Raw genomic sequence first — 20031 nt, forward strand, 5'->3', positions numbered from 1 at the left:
GTGCGTGTGCTCTTTCGGGCGCCCCCCCCCCCCCCCCGAAGAAGTGTGCTTGCACACAAAAGCATTCACCAGGAATAAAAATGTTGTTGGTCTTAAAAGTACCACAAGACTGTTTCTCTCTCTCTCTCTCTCTGGTTCTTTCCCTCCCCTGAGGAGAAGGGAGAGGAGTCCTCAGCCAATCAAGGGAAGGGAGGCTTGGCTTTCTTCTCTCCTCTGCGAAACAGAAAGCAGGAGAGGAGATAGCTGAGCAAAAAAGCAAGCTGCAATGCAGGAACAAGGAAGCATGAACAGGAAGTAGGAAGCAGGCAAGAGCCAGTTGCTTGTGGGCTGGATAGGAGCCTTGCAGGGGCCGGTTCCGGCCCGCGGGCCACATGCTTGACACCCCTGATCCACACGATCCAGCTCACACTCTCACTTTTATCCAAACCTCAGTGTCGTGGGTACTGGCTCTGCTGAGGCCGACTACTCCTCAGATGAGGAAGAGGCAGGGAGCAACCCCAGCCTCCTCTGGAGTCAGCCCAGAAGAAGAACCCTCAACAGCACCTGAGGAGGAAGAGTCCCCAGCAGCTGCACATGAGGTGCAGCCAGAAGAAGAGATGGATCCTGCGCCTGGCCCAGCACCCCCAGTTGCAGACACCCCGAGGCCAGACTCCCCGCCTAGTTCTCCTGAGTGCCCCAGACATAGGGCACGTCAGAGGCTAACTATGCAGGAGCGAAGAAGGCGTGCCAGACTGCAGCTCTTGCAAAGGCAACGGGAGGAGCTGTAAGTCTTGGCAGACGTGACTCCCAGGGAAGGGAGAACCTGCTCATAAACACTGCATGCACCTGCCTCAGCGCGGTAGCAACTGTGCATGCTTAGATCTGCTTCTGGTGTGTAGCAACCGCTCCTTGTTCTTGACTCCTGCGATCTTGGACTGATTCCCCGGCTTTCTGACGTTTGGCTCTGTTGTTTAACCTGATTCCAGACTGTGTTTCTAGCTTCCAGTGTGTAGGTCACCGTGGTAACCAGCTGAGCCAGCACGCTCTGCTATGTAAAGGTCCTAGCTATCATACTGGTGTACCACGTAAAAATGCTACCAAATGTCACACCCCCACTATTTCAGCTTAAAAAACTGATGTGTCACTGTTACTTCCTCCTTGTGTAAATGATCTGGAGTTGGTGATCTGGAGTTCACCTGGAATTATAAATGATCCAGAGATCAGTTTCCCTGGAGAAAATGGCAGCTTCAGAGGGCAGACTGCATGGTATGACATCGATTCTAGGTGAAATCCCTCCCCAAATTCCCCTCTCCACAGGCACTGCCCCCAAATCTCCAGGAATTTCCCAGAGCAGAGTTGGTAACCTGACCCTTGAGTTTTTATGTTTGCGCCATTTTCTCACACTGGATTCTGAGTAGACCCGCTTAGGACTATTCTCTTGGTTACATTAGATAAATACGCCATGCATGCTTAGTGGGAAGCGATGCTCCCTCTAAGCTGTGGAGTCTCGTGAGCAAAAATTCTACATTGTGAGCTGCCGGCGTTAAAGTTGTGAGCGAGAGATTTGGCTGCTGCATGAATTAGTTGGCTCTGGAGCTCCCTCCCTTCCTGAGCGAAGGCAAAACTCTGTGCGCCGGAGGCTAAAAAACTGAGCTAGCTCACACTGACTCAGCTTAGAGGGAACCCTGGTGGGAAGAACTGCTTAGGAAAACCGCTTTATGGAAGGAGTGGCTAAGACGGCTTTCCATCCCCAGCCAATTACAGTAAATGTGTGTTGGTTCCAGTGGTTTATGATCATCTAAAATTATTAAAAGAATACGGTAAGGCAGCAATGTGTACCTATTTTAGGTTTAAAAATCTGAAAGGAGAAGAAAAAGGAAATTGGAATTCTTGGGGCGGCTCTGAGACTTTTTTTTTTTTGCTTTGCTTTGTATGTGTTTTAGGAATTCCAGTTGAAGTGGCAGTTAACATCTTCATTAACAGCTTTGGATCAATACAAGAAACAACTATGGTAAGCAGGGCTACTTAATGGGGGAGCTCAGTTCTTAAAGCCGTGGCCACCATTTGAAGGCTACGGAGGTGGGGCAATGTTCCCTCTAAGCTGTGGAGTCTTCTGAGCAAAAATTCTACTTTGTGAGCTACTGGCATTAAAGTTGTGAGCGAGCAATTTGGCTACTGCATAAATTAGTTTGCTCTGGAGCCATCCTTCCTGAGCGACAACAAAAAAGTGTGAACTGGAGGCTAAAAAACTGTGAGCTAGCTCACACTAACTCAGCTTAGAGGGAACACTGGACATGTGATTTCCTTTAAAGTTATATTTGGGTAGATCCTGGATGGTGTGATTGTAACCCAGTGGGAATCTTGGTCTGAAGACCTAAGGTCACTCTCAGGGAGCCTAGTGGCAAGGGCTGAAGTTTCCCTGATATATCCATTTCTAACAGGAAGTTTAGGAGCTGTGGTGGCTCAAGTGGTTAAGACGCTGAACTGCAGGCTGTGGAAGGTCAGTAGTTCAGCCGTTTGAGACCCTAGTGTGCCGCATGACGGAGTGAGCTCCCGTCTCTAGTTCCAGCTCCTGCCAACCTAGCAGTTTGAAAGCAAGAAATTGCAAGCAGATAAATAGTTACCACTTCGATGGGAAGGTAACAGCGTTCCGTGCGCCTTGGTGTTTACTCATGCCGGCCACATGGCCACGGAAATGTCTTCGGACAGCGCTGGCTCTTCGGCTTGGAAACGGAGATGAGCACCGCAACCCTAGAGTCGGACTCGACTGGCTTTCGAGCAAGGGAACCTTTACCTTTACCTTTAACAGGAAGTTTACAAGGATTTTATTTATTTATTTATTTATAAGTTCAATTTATACCCCGCCCTCCCCACTACGAGAGCTCAGGGCAGCTTACAGGAGACATAAGCCAATATAAAACATATTTAAAACCATTTAAAATCACTACAGTACAATAACATTATTATTAACAAAAGTGCTCTAGATGTGGATTGAGAACCACATTGTTTTGCAAGAAACACAATCTCAAGACTGGAAAATATCTTTAAGTAAATGTAATGGATCATATGCCTTTGAATACTTTTTTGTTCCTTGAAGAGTCATGGGCAGTGTCTACCCCATACATACGTCCGTCCAGATGAATCTTTGCTGTAGGACATAATGAATTGCCAACAACGCCAGCAAGTTGTGAATATGCTACTGAGATGTGTAATACTAAGTAGTGTAGAAGAATGATTTGTTTTGTGAGCCATGATTAATAAACTTGTACAGTTGCTTTCTTGAGAAGACTATTCTAATGAGGATGGGAATTCTAACATGCAAGTTTCAAAATTTCAGGCTACTTGGTGCCTAGATTCACATGAACAACACACTATCTTGCTTCCGCTTTTCTCCCATTGTTGGGTAGAACATTCCTTCAGGATGGCTTTATCTGCATAGCTGATCTGTGAGAACTGCCTTGTGGAACCAAGCTATCATGACGATTAGCCTATTTAGAACATGAATTGCAAGCAATGTTCCCTCTAAGCTGTGGAGTCTTGTGAGCAAAAATTCCACTTCTTGAGCTTCTGGCATTACAGTTGTGAGTGAGCGATTTGGCTACTGCATCAATTAGTTTGCTCTGGAGCCATCCTTCCTGAGCCAAGACAGAAATGTGTGAGAGGGAACCCAGATTGCAAGATTCCTCAAACATTAGTCAAATAACATTAACAACAAAATAGGAACAAGGTAGTTAATTGTGATACAGCCTAATGTGGGAAGGTATGATTTCCCATTAAACTTAACCTTCTTTATTTATGTTATATCTGTTCCCTTCCTTTATTATTACTGAGAGCTCCACCTGGGACACTGATTCCTTCCCCTTAACGATTTTTCTAAAATGGGTTTCTGAATGTGTGACATGAATGCTTCCACTACAGAATGGCATGTTTATTTTTAGAACAGGGAAACACCTGATACAAAATCAGTGGTGGTGTCTGTCATGCCAAACTGGTAATATTCAGAATTCTGCCTACATGAGCCATCTACCTTAAGATTCCCAATACTGGTAGAAGTTTCAAGATTATTGTCTTGATCCTATGACTGGGACTTCATGATTTATTCAAGATTTAGGTGTTATGGGGGTATGGCTGAACATGGCAGGTCCTTGAAGAAATTATCATTTATGTTATACTATAAATTTATAAATACTTCCAAACTTTAAAAAAATGTATCCAACATTGCTGAGGCTAACTGTTCACATCTACTCAAACACAGAGGGACCACTTGAGCTTAATGTCAGAGTTCTAGAAGACTCGGTTATGGGGAAGCATGTAGTTTCCAATAATGCCCCATCTGGAAATACAATAAACTCTCCTCATGAGGAAAGCTAGTTATGGTCTCGTGTGTGCGCAATAATGTAAATGTATATCCAGTTATGTCACAGTGAGGTTCAGAAACAACGCTCTTCAAAACAACCCCTCTCATGAATATAATATTATCAGTTCCATGGAAACTGTTTAAACTTCATCCTCACTTTTGTCTGAGGACAGAACAAGCAGCATGTCTCTTTCAAAAATTAGGATGGAAAAAAAGTAAGCCCCCTGCCAATTAGATTGTTGCCTTTTCTTACTCTGATTCATACCTGAAATCAGGGGTCATTTCCTGCGGGAGCACACAGGAGCGGAGCTCTGGCAGTAAGGAGCCCAGGGGGTGGGCACATGCAACAAGCCCCACCCCAGCTCCTAGCAGCCCTCAGTCAGGCCACGAGGAGCAAGAAGCAGCCAGGTAAGTTGCAGAGGCCCCCCCCCCGCCCGCCTTCAGGTACAAGCTCTCCCTCCTCTGTGAGGGCAGATCTGCGTGTTCCCCCCTGCATAGCTAGCTATCCAAAACAGTCCAGTGGCACCTTTAAGATCAAGTTTTATTCAGGTACAAGCTCTCCCTCCTCTGTGAGGGCAGATCTGCACGTTCCACCCCCCCCCCCCAATAGCTAGCAATCCAAAACAGTCCAGTGGAGCCTGAGCGGTGGGTGTTGCCTTCAGACACACTTCCGGTGATGTCCAGGGGTGTGGTATATGTAAATAAGTTATGCTAATAATTTATTTTAATGAGCTCCTGCACCTCTTTTTCTACAAAATGACCCCTGCCTGAAATCCACACTTCCAGTTATATAAAAGTTATAAAAACCCAAGATCCTGGAATATAAGGTAGCCCCATCTTTCCGGATCATTCCTTCTGAACAGAACCACCCCTGGTCAGCCTAAGACCAAGGAGGACAGAGTGGGGTGGGGTGGGGTTGAGAATTAGCTTATAGCAGGGTTCTCCAAAATGGTACCCATGGACACCATGGTGTCTTTCCTAGTGCCCACTCTTACCCGGCAGTGCTTCTGATTGGTCACTGGAAAACCAATCGGCTCTGCAGATTAAAATAACATTGTTTCTGTTGCAGCTGCCACTACAGTGCTGGTTTTATTCTCTCTCCCTCCTCTTTCCCAGTCTATTTTTTTAAAAAAATTACGCATCTTCTCCCCTGCACTTGGGCTTCCTCCGTGCGCATGGCTCCGCCTCCTCTGGCAGCCATTTTGTAGTTGCACCTACCACCCTGTGTGAGAATTGCAAAGGGGCCCACGGGCTCAAAAAAGGTTGGGGACCCCCAGATTATAGTGTATCAGGCTGTTCGACTGAACATTATTAGTCATATTTTGTTTGTATTCCTTCTGGACCCCCACCCACCCCTGCAGCTTTTTCTCTTGGTCCAAGAAAGATAGCTTTCTTCCTGTCACATTAAACACTTTCAATACAATGTACTCAAGTGCAGTGTTCCCTCTAAGCTGACTTAGCGTGAGCTAGCTCACAGTTTTTTAGCCTCCGGCTCATGCATTTTTGTCTCAGTTCAGGAAGGATGGCTCCAGAGCAAACTAATTTATGCAGTAGCCGAATCGCTGGCTCACAACTTTAATGCCAGTCGCTCACAAAGTAGAATTTTTGCTCACAAGACTCCACAGCTTAGAGGGAACATTGCTCAAGTGTCTTTTCCCTTTCACTGTTAGTCAAGGTTTCCCTGATTTTTACATGTGTATATACTATATACCCACAAGCTGGGCTTGTGTGTGTGCGTGAACCCAAGAGTCACAGAATGAGAAAATGTGGGAACACCCCCCCCCCCCGCAAATCTCTCTCTCCAGAATTCTATATTTTCAGGGACTTGAGCAGGCTAATTTTCCCCTCCCCTGCTTTGCCTTTAACCAAAACCCAGTCTAAACATGAGTCTGGTAAGCAAAAGCTCTTACATGTGGCCATTGGCATTTGTTCCTCATCTCGTTAAAACCGGGCTTCTGCCTGTGCAAAGCAGCTGCATGTGCTTAGTTAGTGCGTACCTGGAGGCCTGTAGCCTCAGCGGGCGCTCTGCCGGCATCAGGGCCATTTTTGGGCAGGAACGCACAGGAACGGAGTTCCGGCTGGCTCCCGAGTTGGCCACGCCCAGCAGGAACTCATTAGGATAATAGGCCACACCCAACAGCAGACACTCATTAGGATTGGCTACATTAGGGGTGTGTGGCCTAACATGCAAAGGAGTTCTTGCTACAAAAAATGCCCAGGGTTTTGACAACAAAGTAAACAGAATAAGAAGCAAAAGGTGGGTGTGGCTGGATGAGCACACTTCTGGTAACATGGGTGTGGCCTAATATGCTAACGAGCTGTGCCATCGGGGGTGTGGTCTAATATGCTAATAGGTTTCTGCTGTTGGGTGTGGCCTATTATGCTAATGAGTTCCTGCTGGGCTTTTTCTACAAAAAAAGCCCTGGCCGGCATGCTAATTAAGCACCGGTTTCAGTGGGATGCTACACACGTGCAAAAGCCGCGCGGGGTGAGCCCTTTTGCTTCTCCAGCACCAAGTTTAGCTCAGAGCTGACTCTCAACGGCTCTCAACATTCTGTGCCTCCTAGAGCATAAGCAGTCGCCGTCGGGCTGTTTTGTGCGTTTTCTGCTGATTAATTTAGAAGGCCGTGTTTTTTCTGCCTACCTGGGCTGTCCCCTGACTATGTGAGGACCCTGGTGCTGTGTGGCTGGTCTGATTTCATTGCTTTCACAACTGGTGGACAAGCAAGCTACCTGACTCTTAGATATTGTGATCCTGACTCTCTAGTCCCGGTAGTTGCATCCCCATTAGAATTCCAAAGATGTGAAGTCTTAAAGAGATCACTCAGTTGTTTGGCTGTAAAGGGTAGAAACGCAGGGGTCATTTTGAAGGGGAACGACCCGGAATGGCGTTCTGGCAGTAACAAGCCCAGGCGTCGGGTTGGCTGGGGAAGAGAAGGGTAGGCAGGTAGACATGCCTCCTTTCCCCCCTGAGCCTCTCTGAGAAACTCGGGGAAGTGGGGACAGCTGCGGCCCTTTGTCAGGGGGTGTGGCATATGGAAATGAGTTATGCAAATGAGTTCCTGCACCTCTTTTTCTACGAAATGACCCCTGGTAGAAAGTACAGTGGTTAGAAGGGCATTCAAATGCAAGATGTTGAAATGATGCCCTAATTCTGAGACGCAAAATTGAAAAAGGGCGTAGTCTTCTGCTTTTGCCATTGTCTCTGTTATAGCGTTCTCCAATCTTTATGTTTTGTCGCTTGTTGCCTGCATGGTCGTCACTTTCTTTTCTACAGGAGGGTATGCTGGAGTTTCTGTATACCAGGCATCAGTGTTGTATTGTAGTGTAGGTAATATACTTAGATTGTAAGCAGTCAAGCGTGTATTTCATTTTAATTTTTTTGTGTGTAGTGCCTAGCAGTTTAGGGGCTTTGTAAATAAATAAAGGAGCTGCGGTGGCTCAAGTGGTTAAGACGCTGAACTGCAGGCTGTGGAAGGTCAGTAGTTCAGCAGTTCAAAACCCAAGTTGCCGCATGACGGAGTGAGCTCCCGTTTCTAGTTCCAGCTCCTGCCAGCCTAGCAGTTCGAAAGCAAGAAATTGCAAGTAGATAAATAGGGACCACTTTGGTGGGAAGGTAACAGCGCTCCGTGCGCCTTGGTGTTCAGTCATGCCGGCCACGTGACCACGGAAACGTCTTCAGACAGCGCTGGTTCTTCGGCTTTGAAACGGAGATGAGCACCGCAACCCTAGAGTCAGACTCAACTGGCTTTCGAGCAAGGGGACCTTTACCTTTTACTAAATAAATATAACATAATAAACAGTTTACTCTTGGTGTTCCCTGATAAATGAAATGCCCAGACAGTATTGCTTTTTAGACCTATGCCTCTTCATTTATGTCAGGAAGGTGTCCGGTTTTAATGGTTAGCACACATCATTTTGAAAAATGTAGTTTTCCCGCCAGTGTAATATGTGTGTATGTCTTCCAAACAGGACTACAGAGTTAACATCTTTCTAAGACAAAAGTGGAATGACCCACGACTTAAACTGCCCAAGGATTGGAGGGGTTCGGATACATTAACTGTGGATCCCACCATGTTTAAGTGCCTGTGGAAGCCAGATCTATTCTTTGCAAATGAAAAGAATGCCAATTTCCATGATGTAACGCAAGAAAATATTCTTCTGTTTATATCCCGTACTGGAGATGTCCTGGTCAGCATGAGGTATCTTTTTTTCTCTTACAACTGCAAACTGTTACTGTTGTCTTGGAATAGGCAGATGCTACTGGATGTACTTAGTAAGTGTGAAGTTCGTGGTTTTTAATAGTTAAATGAAACGAATGGGAAGTTTATCAACAGCCGTGTTGAAGGGCAGTTGATCGTTTGCCATGTGGTCAGAGAAACGTTTCCACTTTCCTGGATGTTAGTGAGAGCCAGTTTGGTGTAGTGGTCAAGTGTGCGGACTCTAATCTCAGAGAACCAGATTTGATTCCCCACTCCTCCCCATGCAGCTGCTGGGTGACCTTGGGCAAGCCATAGTTCTGTCAGAGCTGTTCTCTCAAGGACAGTTCTCTCAGAGCTCTCTCTCAGCCCCACCTACCTCACAGGGTGCCTGTTGTGGGGAGGGGAAGGGAAAGGAGTTTGTAAGCCGCTCTGAGACTCCGGATGATGGGTGGGGTATAAATCCAATCTCCTCCTGCTCCTCTTCCTCCTCTTGATTTCACATGGTATGATGACCTTTAATCTCTACATCTGATTGAAAGGATAAGCCATTTCCAGGCAAAGTATGGAAGCTAGATATGGAACTGGCCACACATTTGCGTGTGCAGTGGTGGTTCCAGATTGTGCCGCTTGGAAGGCATTCAGTGTTACGGTATATTGTATTAGATTACAGTCAGATGGTGTAGTACAGTGATGGCGAACCTTTTAAAGACCGAGTGCCCAAACTACGACCCAAAACCCACTTATTTATTGCAAAGTGCCAACACAGCAATTTAACCTGAATACTGAGGTGTTACTTTAGAAAAAACAACTCATACATTAACTTAAGATGATCCAAACAAAGTAAGGACAGCAATCCCAAATGCTTTCATTTACTTAAAATTATTTGGCAGAGAATTCAACGCTTTAATGATGGTCTGGGCCTGGCTGAGGCGGTGGCACGCGTGCCCACAGAGAGGGCTCTAAGTGCCACCTCTGGCACCCGTGCCATAGGTTCGCCACCACTGGTATAGTACAAGGAAAAGGGCCGGAAAAGAGGGAGAGGAATCTGGTATCTGTTATCCTTTACTGACGAGAGATCTAGTGGTGTAGGCAAGGGACAGCCAGAGTCCGTACTCTGTTCATCCGTGGTGGTACCTGACCACGAGCGCAAGTCCTGCTTGGGCAGCCGAGCCCCAGCCACTACTGGTGTCTTGTAAATAAGGGCCACTTCTTCATGATGGCCACTTAGTGGCCGCAGCCCCTTCCTACCCGTCAAATCTGCTCACTGGCCACTAATATCAGTGCAGTCCTAAGAGCGACATTGTTGACATTGATGGACTTTGAAAGGGTGACTTTCCTTGGTATTGCACTGCAGGGCTTTTGCCATGGTGACCCCAGACGGGAAAATCCAGGAGGCAAGTATTTACACAGCAACACGATAGCTTAGCAATAGGTGGTTTCCATGATCAAAAAAGTCAACTTGCCAGAAGAATCAAACAGGAGGACCAATAGGGTAGTGGTTTTTGTCAGATATCTGCCCGGGTTCATTAAATTCTGGGGAAGTGATGTAATTAAAACAAGGTCTTACCAAGGGGGGAAATGTTGCCACAATTAGGTCTCAATAAAGTATCTTCTGTATTTATTGAATGTCTTAGAATCATAGAGCTGGAAGGGGCCATACAGACTCACGGAGTTGGAAGGGGCCTTAGAGGCCATGTAGTCCAACCCCCCTGCTCAATGCAGGACCAGCCTAAAGCATCCCTGACAAATATTCATCCAGCCTCTTCATGAAAGCTGTCAGTGAAGGGGAGCTGACCACCTCCCTAGGCAGCTGATTCCACCTTTTTTGAACCACTCTTAGATACAAAACGGAGGACCTGATTTCCAAGATGGCGGCTGAGGCAGACGTTTGATACCGAGCTCCGCGTTTTATCTACTGTTTTTACTTACTGTTTTGTTCTTCCTGGAATTTGGAAGCTGGAAGGAGGTTGAGGTGGACGGCCCTTTTTTTTCCTCTGCACAGTGAGACTGTTTTATCCTGTTTTATCCTTTTTTATCTAACTGCAGCAATTGTTTTAGCTGGCTAGGATATCGTACTGTGAACTTGTGCTAGTTGCAAACAGTATCTAGTGAGGTTCTTTAGCCTCCCTGGTGCTGATAAGCTTTTATTTTGCCTAAATAGAGTGAAAAGCCAAGTATTTTATGACTTCAAGGTCGGGAGCTACTAAAAGGAGGAGAGAAAGAGATGAGGAAGGAGAGGTGGCAGAGAAAGAAGATGGTTTTAAATTTCCAGCAAATAAACAAACAAAAATTTGTGATTTTTTTGAAAACTCTGTTATCTACAATGTGCCAGTTGCTAATTATTTTGCTCCTCTGGCCGAAAGACATGAGACCCCGGAGCCAGTCCCTGACACACCTGTCGCTACTAGCTGTGAAATATGGCAGAAAGAACTTTTGGAGTTGCAAGCCCCTAGAGACGAAATGGCTGGAGAGTCAGGCACAATAATTAGCAAGTATGCAGATCTTACGGCGAAAACAGTGACTTTGATTTTGGAAAGGGTATCTGAAATACAAATAAACATCAACAAACTCACTGCAAAACTTGAACTGCTAATTAAAGATAGAGCCTCGCCAGCTGCTTCTCGTTATCAAGAGGGAGTCAATGTGTAAAGGGACAAATGCAACATTTTGGGGCGAGTAGACCTATAAATCAGTCCTTAGTACTTCAGAAGGATAAGATATGCCTAACGATATGTCCATATAGAGGTAGGAAAATCTGGTGGAAAACGAAGTACGACATCTGCAAACACCTTGGTAACTTATTTGGGAGCAGAATGAGTTTTGTAGACATCAACAGTATAGAGACCCTTAATAGTTCTTCCCAAGTACAAAAAGTGCTGCTAATATTTAAAACAACAAGAATTCCTGCTCTACTGATGAGACAAAAGAGGAGATTAAATCAAGTGGGGATTTTTCCAGATAGAGTTTTCTATAATCTCAATATTGCTCCCCTGTGTGGTTCTCAGCTTGTGTTCAATCAACCTTCGCCACAGAATAAAGACCCTATGGAAGCTCATGAATCCCAGGAGAGAAGGAAGTCACTGATAGACTCATTGCTAATGGAAACTGAACATCTTGAAAATACAGAAGAAATTGAACTAATTACATCATTTAAGACACTACCTGTAAAAGAACAGAAGGCTATTACCAACAGATTGGATGTTCTGAGGAAAATATTATTGGAAATGGAAGTCCCTTCAATGGAAATAGAGGCTCCTTCGAAAAGTCCTGCAAAGGATAGAAAAGAGCCTAAACAAATAGCCAACAATATTCAGTCAACTCCTGTTTGCGATAAAACCCTTGTACAAAATGCCTACCCAATAATAAAGCATGTTCCAGAAAAGAAGGGCGCGTCAGATGGAAATAAACTGTCAAAAGCTAACAGGAATTGCTGCATCTTCGATGACGAAGCTGGACAGTTGAACCTCATTTCGTTTGAGTGACTAGAAGAACGACCTACAAAGGGGAGGGAAAAGGGACAATTAATTAAACTTCTATGCTGGAATATAGCAGGATGGTCAGCTAAAGTATATGATAAGGGGTTTCTAGATTACTTGTGTCAATTTGAAGTTATTTTTTTGCAGGAAACCTGGATGTTGGAAGATTTTGATATATCTGGGTACAGCGCTTTCCATATACCAGCGACGCCAAGTAATAAGGGAGGGAGACCCTCAGGCGGCCTGGCAATCTTTATATCCACTGCATTAAATGTGGAGGCTAAAAGAATTTATCTACCAAATGAGGCAGCTATTGCAATCCACCTAAGCTGCTCTAGATATACTGTGGTGTGTGTAAATTGTTATCTAGCACCACAGCGATTAAAGGCCCAAATAAGAAAAACTTGGAACCTGATGGAAGGTAACATTGCCCACTGTTTGCAGACATATCCCAATGCTGAGTTAATTATGGGAGGGGATTTGAATGCAAGGATGGGAGCAAATGATGAGATTCTATTTGATAAGTATGGGATCGAATCAAGGGGTGGGGAGGTTGTGGATGGGTTAAATGATCGATGTTCACTGGATGTTGTTGTGAATTATGCAGGGCTTTGTTTAGCCCAGCTGACCCACAAACTGAATCTTAAGATCTTAAATGGAGTAACTCAAGGTGATTGTCCGGGGCAATACACCTACTGGTCCAGTAACAGACATTCCACTATAGACTATTTGATAACCACCAATGATATGTTTGAAAGGGTAAGCTGTCTATATATTGAAGAGCGAGTTGAGAGTGACCATCTGCCGCTCAATTTAAGCTGGAACGTGGGGGCTGTCCCCCTTCACAAAGTACATGGAACCTTCTTGAAAGCGGATAATATAACAAGCAGGCGGAAATCTAATTGGTGTCCCAAGTTGAATGACAAATTTTTAGCATGGACAATATCTGAAATAGGGAAGGATACTTATAGAAAACTATCATCTCCGGTGATGAAGGAGGGCTCTAATTGTGAGGCCCCTATTCTTAATATCTATGCACAGCTAACGGCCCATTTATCCTCAATTCTATCACATGAAATTAATAACTCCCAGTTGGGGCGTCCCAATAATAAAAGCTGGTTTGATAAGGACTGTGTGCAGGCAAAACAGAGACTTATTAGGAGCCTTAAAGAATTTCACAAAGTCCCAGTGATTGATAACAAACTAGAAGTACAAGCAAAAAAGAAGGCCTATAAATACCTCCTGAGAAGTAAGAAAAATCTGGCTAGAAAGCTTAGATGGAATACACTAATAGAGGCAGCTAAGAAAAAGGATCATAGGCAATTCTGGAAAATAGTTGCAGGTGTTGAGAAAGTAGGTAATGCCAACAGGGAGTATATAATTCCTGCAAGAATATGGGAAAATCATTATGAATCTGGGAATCCCCACTCTGTCATGGAAGCTCAGTGGGTGACCTTGGTTGCAGCACTGAGCCAGGACAAGTCGGCTCACGTACAAACCGTGACTCTGCCATAGAGCTCAGCAGGTAACCTCGGGCCAGTCATTCTCACGGCCTGACATGCCTCGCAGAGTTGTTGTCGATGTTGTGCAGATAAAATGGCAGATGGAAGACTATATTACAAATCGGGGAGAAAAATCATGGCAGAAATATATAATAATCAGGGGTCATTTCCTGCGGGAGCGCACAGGAGCGGCGCTCCGGCAGTAAGGAGCCTAGGGGGCGGGCACATGCAACAAGCCCTGCCCCCTGCTCCCAGCAGCCCTCAGTTGGGCCATGAGGAGCAAGAAGCAGCCAGGTAAGTTGCAGAGCCCCCCCCCCGGCCCGCCTTCAGGTACAAGCTCTCCCTCCTCTGTGAGGGCAGATCTGCACATCCCCGTCCCCCCCAATAGCTAGCAATCCAAAACAGTCCAGTGGCGCCTGAGTGGTGGGTGTTGCCTTCTGACACACTTCCGGTGATGTCAGGGGGCGTGGCATATGCAAATGAGTTATGCTAATGAGTTATGCTAATGAGCTCCTGCACCTCTTTTTCTACGAAATGACCCCTGATAATAATACCTAAAAAAACTTACACAAGAACATGAAATGGTCAATGGACGGGGTACGGGTAGATCAAGTTAAAATTTTTAAATATTTGGGACTAACCTTCTCATTTAATGGAAAGGCTTCTAGACATCTCCAAAATGCTGCATGTTCAGCACAAAAGAGCGCAAATGCTATATTGCGCTTCTTTAGGAAAGAGGGAGCCCAATATGTCCCGGCTGCTCTTAAATTATTCTTGAGCAAAGTTCTCCCACAAATGATATATGGAACACAAATACTAGCAGAGAGTAAATTTAAAGATCTAGAGGTAGTACAATCGAAATTCCTTAGAGCACTCTTCAACGTCCCAAAAGGTACTGCAAATTTGAGTTTAAGACAAGAAGCAGGTTTATCTACTGTTACACTGAATATTTGGATTCAGAGGAGTAATTATTGGGTTAAGTCCCATTTGAATCCAGTGGGACTTATTCCTGATCTTTTGGCATCAACACCATATCCCCAATGGGCTCTTAGAGTAGTAGATAAATTGAAACTAATTGGGTTAGATCCTGAAAATCTGCTAGAGGGAGGCCTGCAGTATGCAAAGAATGTAATATACCAAAGACTTAAAGATATTGAAGCACAAAACGACTATGCAGCCCTGCCTTCCTATTATAAGAGATTAAAGAAGGGACCAAGTTTAAATGCCGCATCTTACCTTGGACTTATAAAAAACCCTAACCATAGATGGGCGTTTACTAGAGCACGGCTCGATGTGTTACCCTCAGCAGTACTTTATGGTAGATATACCCGGACTCCCATGCACCAGAGAATTTGCTCCTGTCTGTTAGAACAGGTGGAGTCGGCCACCCATATATTACTTCAGTGTCCTATGTATGATGAAGAGAGACAGCAGCTGTTGATACCCCTTCTCGCACATTTTAAACCCCTGGCTAATTATCTTACATATGCCGAGGAATGCTTGATGAAGTTCTTACTGGCTGATACTTATGATTCTGTCACGCGCAATGTTGCTAAATATTGTTACTTGGTAATTAAAAAGCGCAGAATGTACTGTAACTCGAGCCATTAATGACGGAATTGACCGGTGTGGTATTTTAGTAATTAAGCTTGTAAGGTTCTTATGTTGTAGATTCTGTGTTTAATATTTCGGTTCATTTTGCTGGTCTTATGACTGTTCTTAATAAACTTACTTACTTACTTACTTAGATACAAAACGTATTTTCTTCGGGTTTGGATGTCTCCTTGGAACACGGCACCAATTAGAATTCGTGGTTCAGGTGTAGATAGTTTAAAGGATTCCACTGTTTTTAACTCCAAAAATAAACGAGATGCAATGGAACATTTATAAACCTTTGAAATACATTAAGAAGGCCGTGAAAAAACAACCTCCGCTGCTCACCGGGGCTGAGTAGGCGGATACCCGTGCTGAAAAGTAGAAGTAAAAATTCAGTCAAGCACTGCCAGGAATGTGAGAAGCTGAAGAACGAGCTGGATTGACCACCAGAGAGAGGCTGCAGAGCAGGTGACTCCGGTTCTCTTATGCTTTAATGGAAGAATGCCAGAACAGTGGCATGGCTACTTCTGCCAAATGGATTCGGTCCATTTGCTTAATTTCTCATTGCAGTATATAAGGCAAGCAGAGGGACTGGCCTCTCTGCTCCCCCTTGACGTCTACCACATTCTGAACAAGCGCTATTAAAACAAATGCTAATTCAGCTACACTAGAACAGTTTAAGGCAGTATGCATTAGAACAGAATGCGAGTCTGAGATTTGTACGGATACATGCTGAGCTGCTGAACTCGTAAGCACAAGAGCAAAATGTCACTTTGAGGGCATTTTGAGTGGGTTACAAGCCTTCTGTTTACATTTCCAGATTATCCGTCACTCTCTCATGCCCGTTGGACTTGACCTTGTTTCCTATGGATACGCAGCGTTGCAAGATGCAGTTGGAGAGCTGTATGTAAATCACATTCTGCATGAAAATAGTTACTTCCCGTGCCTAGAAACTGAAAAAGAATATGCCTTACAGAATGCCACTTAGCATCAGGATTTAAAATTGTTTCGCAAAGTAATTGATCTTTTCTCTTTTAGACCTTTCCTTAATAGAATCCTTTGCCTCTTTTGCAGTTTTGTCCCTCTGAAGCCCCCGTCCTATGCCTCGCTTCCTTGGATTATTCAGTAGAATTTACGTCTATTTATTTATTTATTTGATTTATAGACTGCCCTCCCCTACATAATAAGGTTCAGGGTAGTGAACAAAATACATTTTAGAAAACCACATTTCAGTAAATACATACATGTAAAGTCGACTTCCTGGGCTGCAGTGACTGAAGTGGTTAAGATGCTGAACTGCAGACCGGAAGGTCGGTAGTTCAGCAGTTCGAGACCTGAGTGCCGCAAGACGGAGTGAGCTCCCGTCTCTGGCCCCAGCTCCTACCAACCTAGCAGTTCGAAAGCAAGAAATTGCAAGTAGATAAATAGGTACCGTTTCGGGGGGAAGGTAACAGCGTTCCATGCACCTCAGCGTCTAGTCGTGCCGGCCACATGACCACGGAAACGTCTCCGGACAGAGCTGGCTCTTCGGCTTGGAAACGGAGATGAGCACCGCATCCCTAGAGTCAGATTCGACTGGCTTTCGAGCAAGGGAAACCTTTACCTTTACTAAAGTCGACTTAAAACAGTTAAAATAATGATAAACTCTAAGATTATTTCAGATGACACTTAAGGACTGGTTTGTGTCCTTGTCCCACGGTGGGGAGAGGAAAAATGGGAGAGGCCGGGCTTGGTGGAGGACTGTTGCTGTCCGCAGCCATGGGCTTGGTGGAACATCTTTGTCTCGTAAGCTCTGTGGAACTGCACTAGGTCCCGTAGGGCATGAATGTCATTAGGCAGAAAGTTCCATCACTGAGAAATGTACATTTAAGATCGGTGAGAACCACTGTATCACAGACTGTAAAGACTGTAAAGGTTGCGATCTCTCACCTACCAATAACCGGCCACAGGGGTCATTTTTTAGAAAAAGAGGTGCAGGAGCTCATTAGCATAACTTATTAGCATAACTGATTTGCATATGCCACACCCCCTGACATCACCGGAAGTGTGTCAGAAGGCAACACCCACTACTCAGGCTCCATTGGATTGTTTTGGATTGCTAGATGTTTGGGGGGGAACGTGCAGATCTGTCCTCACAGAGGAGGGAGAGCTTGTACCTGAAGGCAGGCCGGGGGGGTTCTGCAACTTACCTGGCTGCTTCTTGTTCCTCGTGGCCTGACTGAGGGCTGCTGGGAGCAGGGGGAGGGGCTTGTTGCATGTGCCTGCCCCCTGGGCTCCTTATTGCCAGAGCTCCGCTCCCGTGCGCTCCCGCAGGAAATGACTCCTGACCGGCCATACCTAGTTACATCAATGGGCCGGATTCTCCCTATGGCGAGCACGACTATTGATTTTATGTGTTTTAATGTGTTTTAAATTTTATTGTATTTATTGAACTGTTGTGACCTGCCCTGAGCCCGTTTACGGGATGGGCGGGATATCAATGCGAAAAATAAATAAATAATCACAACTACGCAGGTGAAATGTGGCTAGAATCCCTGCACCCCAGCGGCACTACTTTTAAGACCTCAAGTGGCCTTTAGAGTTGTTTTCCCAAATAGGAGCCACACCCTCTTCTCTACAGCTGTTGAAATAACTGGGGACATTTGAAAGTGGTTCTGTGATCTGGCACACAGGAAAACCACCGAGTCAGATCATCCAAAATCCCACTGAAGTAGCACAAGTCCCTTGTGTGAACCTACGCAGTTTCTTGTATCCTGTGCGATACGTGCAGTCCATAGGTAATCGCTTTCTCTTAGCTGAAAGTTAGACAGTGCAAGCTTGTCTAACCAAAGTTTATTTGTGAAAATATCTATCTATTTATTTATTTATTCGACTTATACCCTCGGGGCAGGCTCAGGGCGGCTTACATAAAAATTTCGGACAGATAAGAAGGAATCCTCAAAGCTAATGAATCTGCAGTGAAATTTTAATCTCATTTTGAATTTGTAATTGGTGCCGGTCCAGGGCCATGTTCCTCTTTGGGAAAAACGCATCCGCCAACAGAAGATGGAGGGGATTTCTTCCAATTCCCGCCTCCCACTGCCAATGGCCACACTGTACCTCATGCACCTCCTGGGGTTCCTGTGCACCCCAAGGACACCACTTTAGGGGCACAGGAGGCCGCAGACAAAAGACCCATTCCACGAAAGAGCCATTCCATGAGCTCCCTTCTGTTCATGGTTGTTTTCAGGGCTATTTTTGGGCAGGAACGCACAGGAACGGAGTTCCGGCTGGCTCCCAAGTTGGCCACGCCCAGCAGGAACTCATTAGCATAACAGGCCACACCCAACAGCAGACACTCATTAGGATTGGCTACATTAGGGGTGTGTGGCCTAACATGCAAAGGAGTCCCTGCTACAAAAAAAGGCCCTGGGTTTTGACCACAAACAAGGTAAACAGAATAAGAAGCAAAAGGTGGGTGTGGTAACATGGGGGTGTGGCCTCATATGCTAATGACCTGTGATGTAAGGGGTGTGGCCTATTATGCTAATGAGTTCCTGCTGGGCTTTTTCTACAAAAAAAGCCCTGGTTGTTTTGAATGAAAGCCACTGATGCTGTTTTTAAAACATTCGTACCAACCACTGGGCAAATATTTTAAGAAAGATATTTTCTCTCACTGTGCTCTGGTTAATACTTTTTTTTAATAACATTTTTTATTAATAATTGCAAAAAGACAAATAAGAAATAAACAGGTAGGTTGAAATATACAGAACTTGAGTGATTGCATTTCTAAAAAATATTACATGTTCAACATTACAGCATTCAACTATATTCCCAAATTAAAGAAAACGTTCACATTTTTACCATAAGTTTAAGTCATTAACTGTAGCAGGGATTTCATCCTGATCAATGAAATAATTAACCATAGGAAGCCAAATCATTGGTTAATACTTTTTAAAACTTATTCCTCTTTATCCTTTTCCAAACATCTAGTTGGTTACACTACTGACGATTTGCAGTTTAACTGGCAATCCAGTGATGCTGTTCAGCTGGACCAAATTTCTTTGCCACAGTTCGACGTAAGGAAAGAGGATATTGAATGTGGCAACTGTACCAAATATTACAAAGGAACAGGTATGTATTTGGGTAGGATTGACTCAGCTATGGGAGCTACTTTTGATGATTATTAGTCGCATTCTGACTTCCTTGTTTAGAAAGACAAGCGAGAGCCCACAGGGACTTGCAGGGTGAACTTCCCTCTCCCCCACTATTTCCTTCTTTCTTTTCCTTGAAAGCCCCCACACCTTTATCTTCTCCCCATCTTACCCTACCCCAGCACCCTCTACCCTCCTGGTCAGGGGTCATTTCGTAGAAAAAGAGGTGCAGGAGCTCATTAGCATAACTTATTTGCATATGCCACACCCCCTGACATCACCGGAAGTGTGTCAGAAGGCAACACCCACCACTCAGGCTCCACTGGACTGTTTTGGATTGCTAGCTATTGGGGGGGGGGGGACGTGCATATCTGCCCTCACAGAGGAGGGAGAGCTTGTACCTGAAGGCGGGCTGGGGGGGGGGCGTTCTGCAACGTACCTGGCTGCTTCTTGCTCCTTGTGGCCCAACTGAGGGCTGCTAGGAGCAGGGGGCGGGGCTTGTTGCATGTGCCCACCCCCTGGGCTCCTTACTGCCAGAGCTCCGCTCCTGTGTGCTCCTGCAGGAAATGACCCTTTCTCCTGGTAGCCAGGAGAAAGCTGTATGTAAGTTCACTTGTCATGAGCCCAAAACTGTTGCTACCATTGCTGCAGTCCAAGCTGAGCAAACTCTGCAGGGCCATCTCCACCTGTGATACTCTTGAAACTGTGTGAAATGCTTTGTGGGGGGCTAAGTCAAGAAGGGGGAATTAGAAGAAATTGTTTCCTGTCAGCAAGATTTACTTGCTG

General features: G+C 45.2%; 1 protein-coding gene across 1 annotated transcript in view; it reads left to right on the plus strand.

The window, feature by feature from the left end:
* The window catches only part of LOC107118732 (glycine receptor subunit beta-like), a 46162-nt gene that overhangs the window by 9356 nt on the left and 16775 nt on the right, over positions 1 to 20031 (plus strand). The window contains exons 4-7 of the mRNA XM_015421089.1: positions 1923 to 1990; positions 8309 to 8538; positions 15933 to 16015; positions 19085 to 19225. Of these exons, the coding sequence (XP_015276575.1) occupies positions 1923 to 1990; positions 8309 to 8538; positions 15933 to 16015; positions 19085 to 19225 (522 nt within the window). The remainder of the gene's footprint in view (positions 1 to 1922; positions 1991 to 8308; positions 8539 to 15932; positions 16016 to 19084; positions 19226 to 20031) is intronic.

Source organism: Gekko japonicus, unplaced genomic scaffold (genome assembly GCF_001447785.1).
Source record: "Gekko japonicus isolate JY-2015 unplaced genomic scaffold, Gekko_japonicus_V1.1 scaffold644, whole genome shotgun sequence".
In the NCBI taxonomy this organism is placed as follows: domain Eukaryota; kingdom Metazoa; phylum Chordata; class Lepidosauria; order Squamata; family Gekkonidae; genus Gekko; species Gekko japonicus.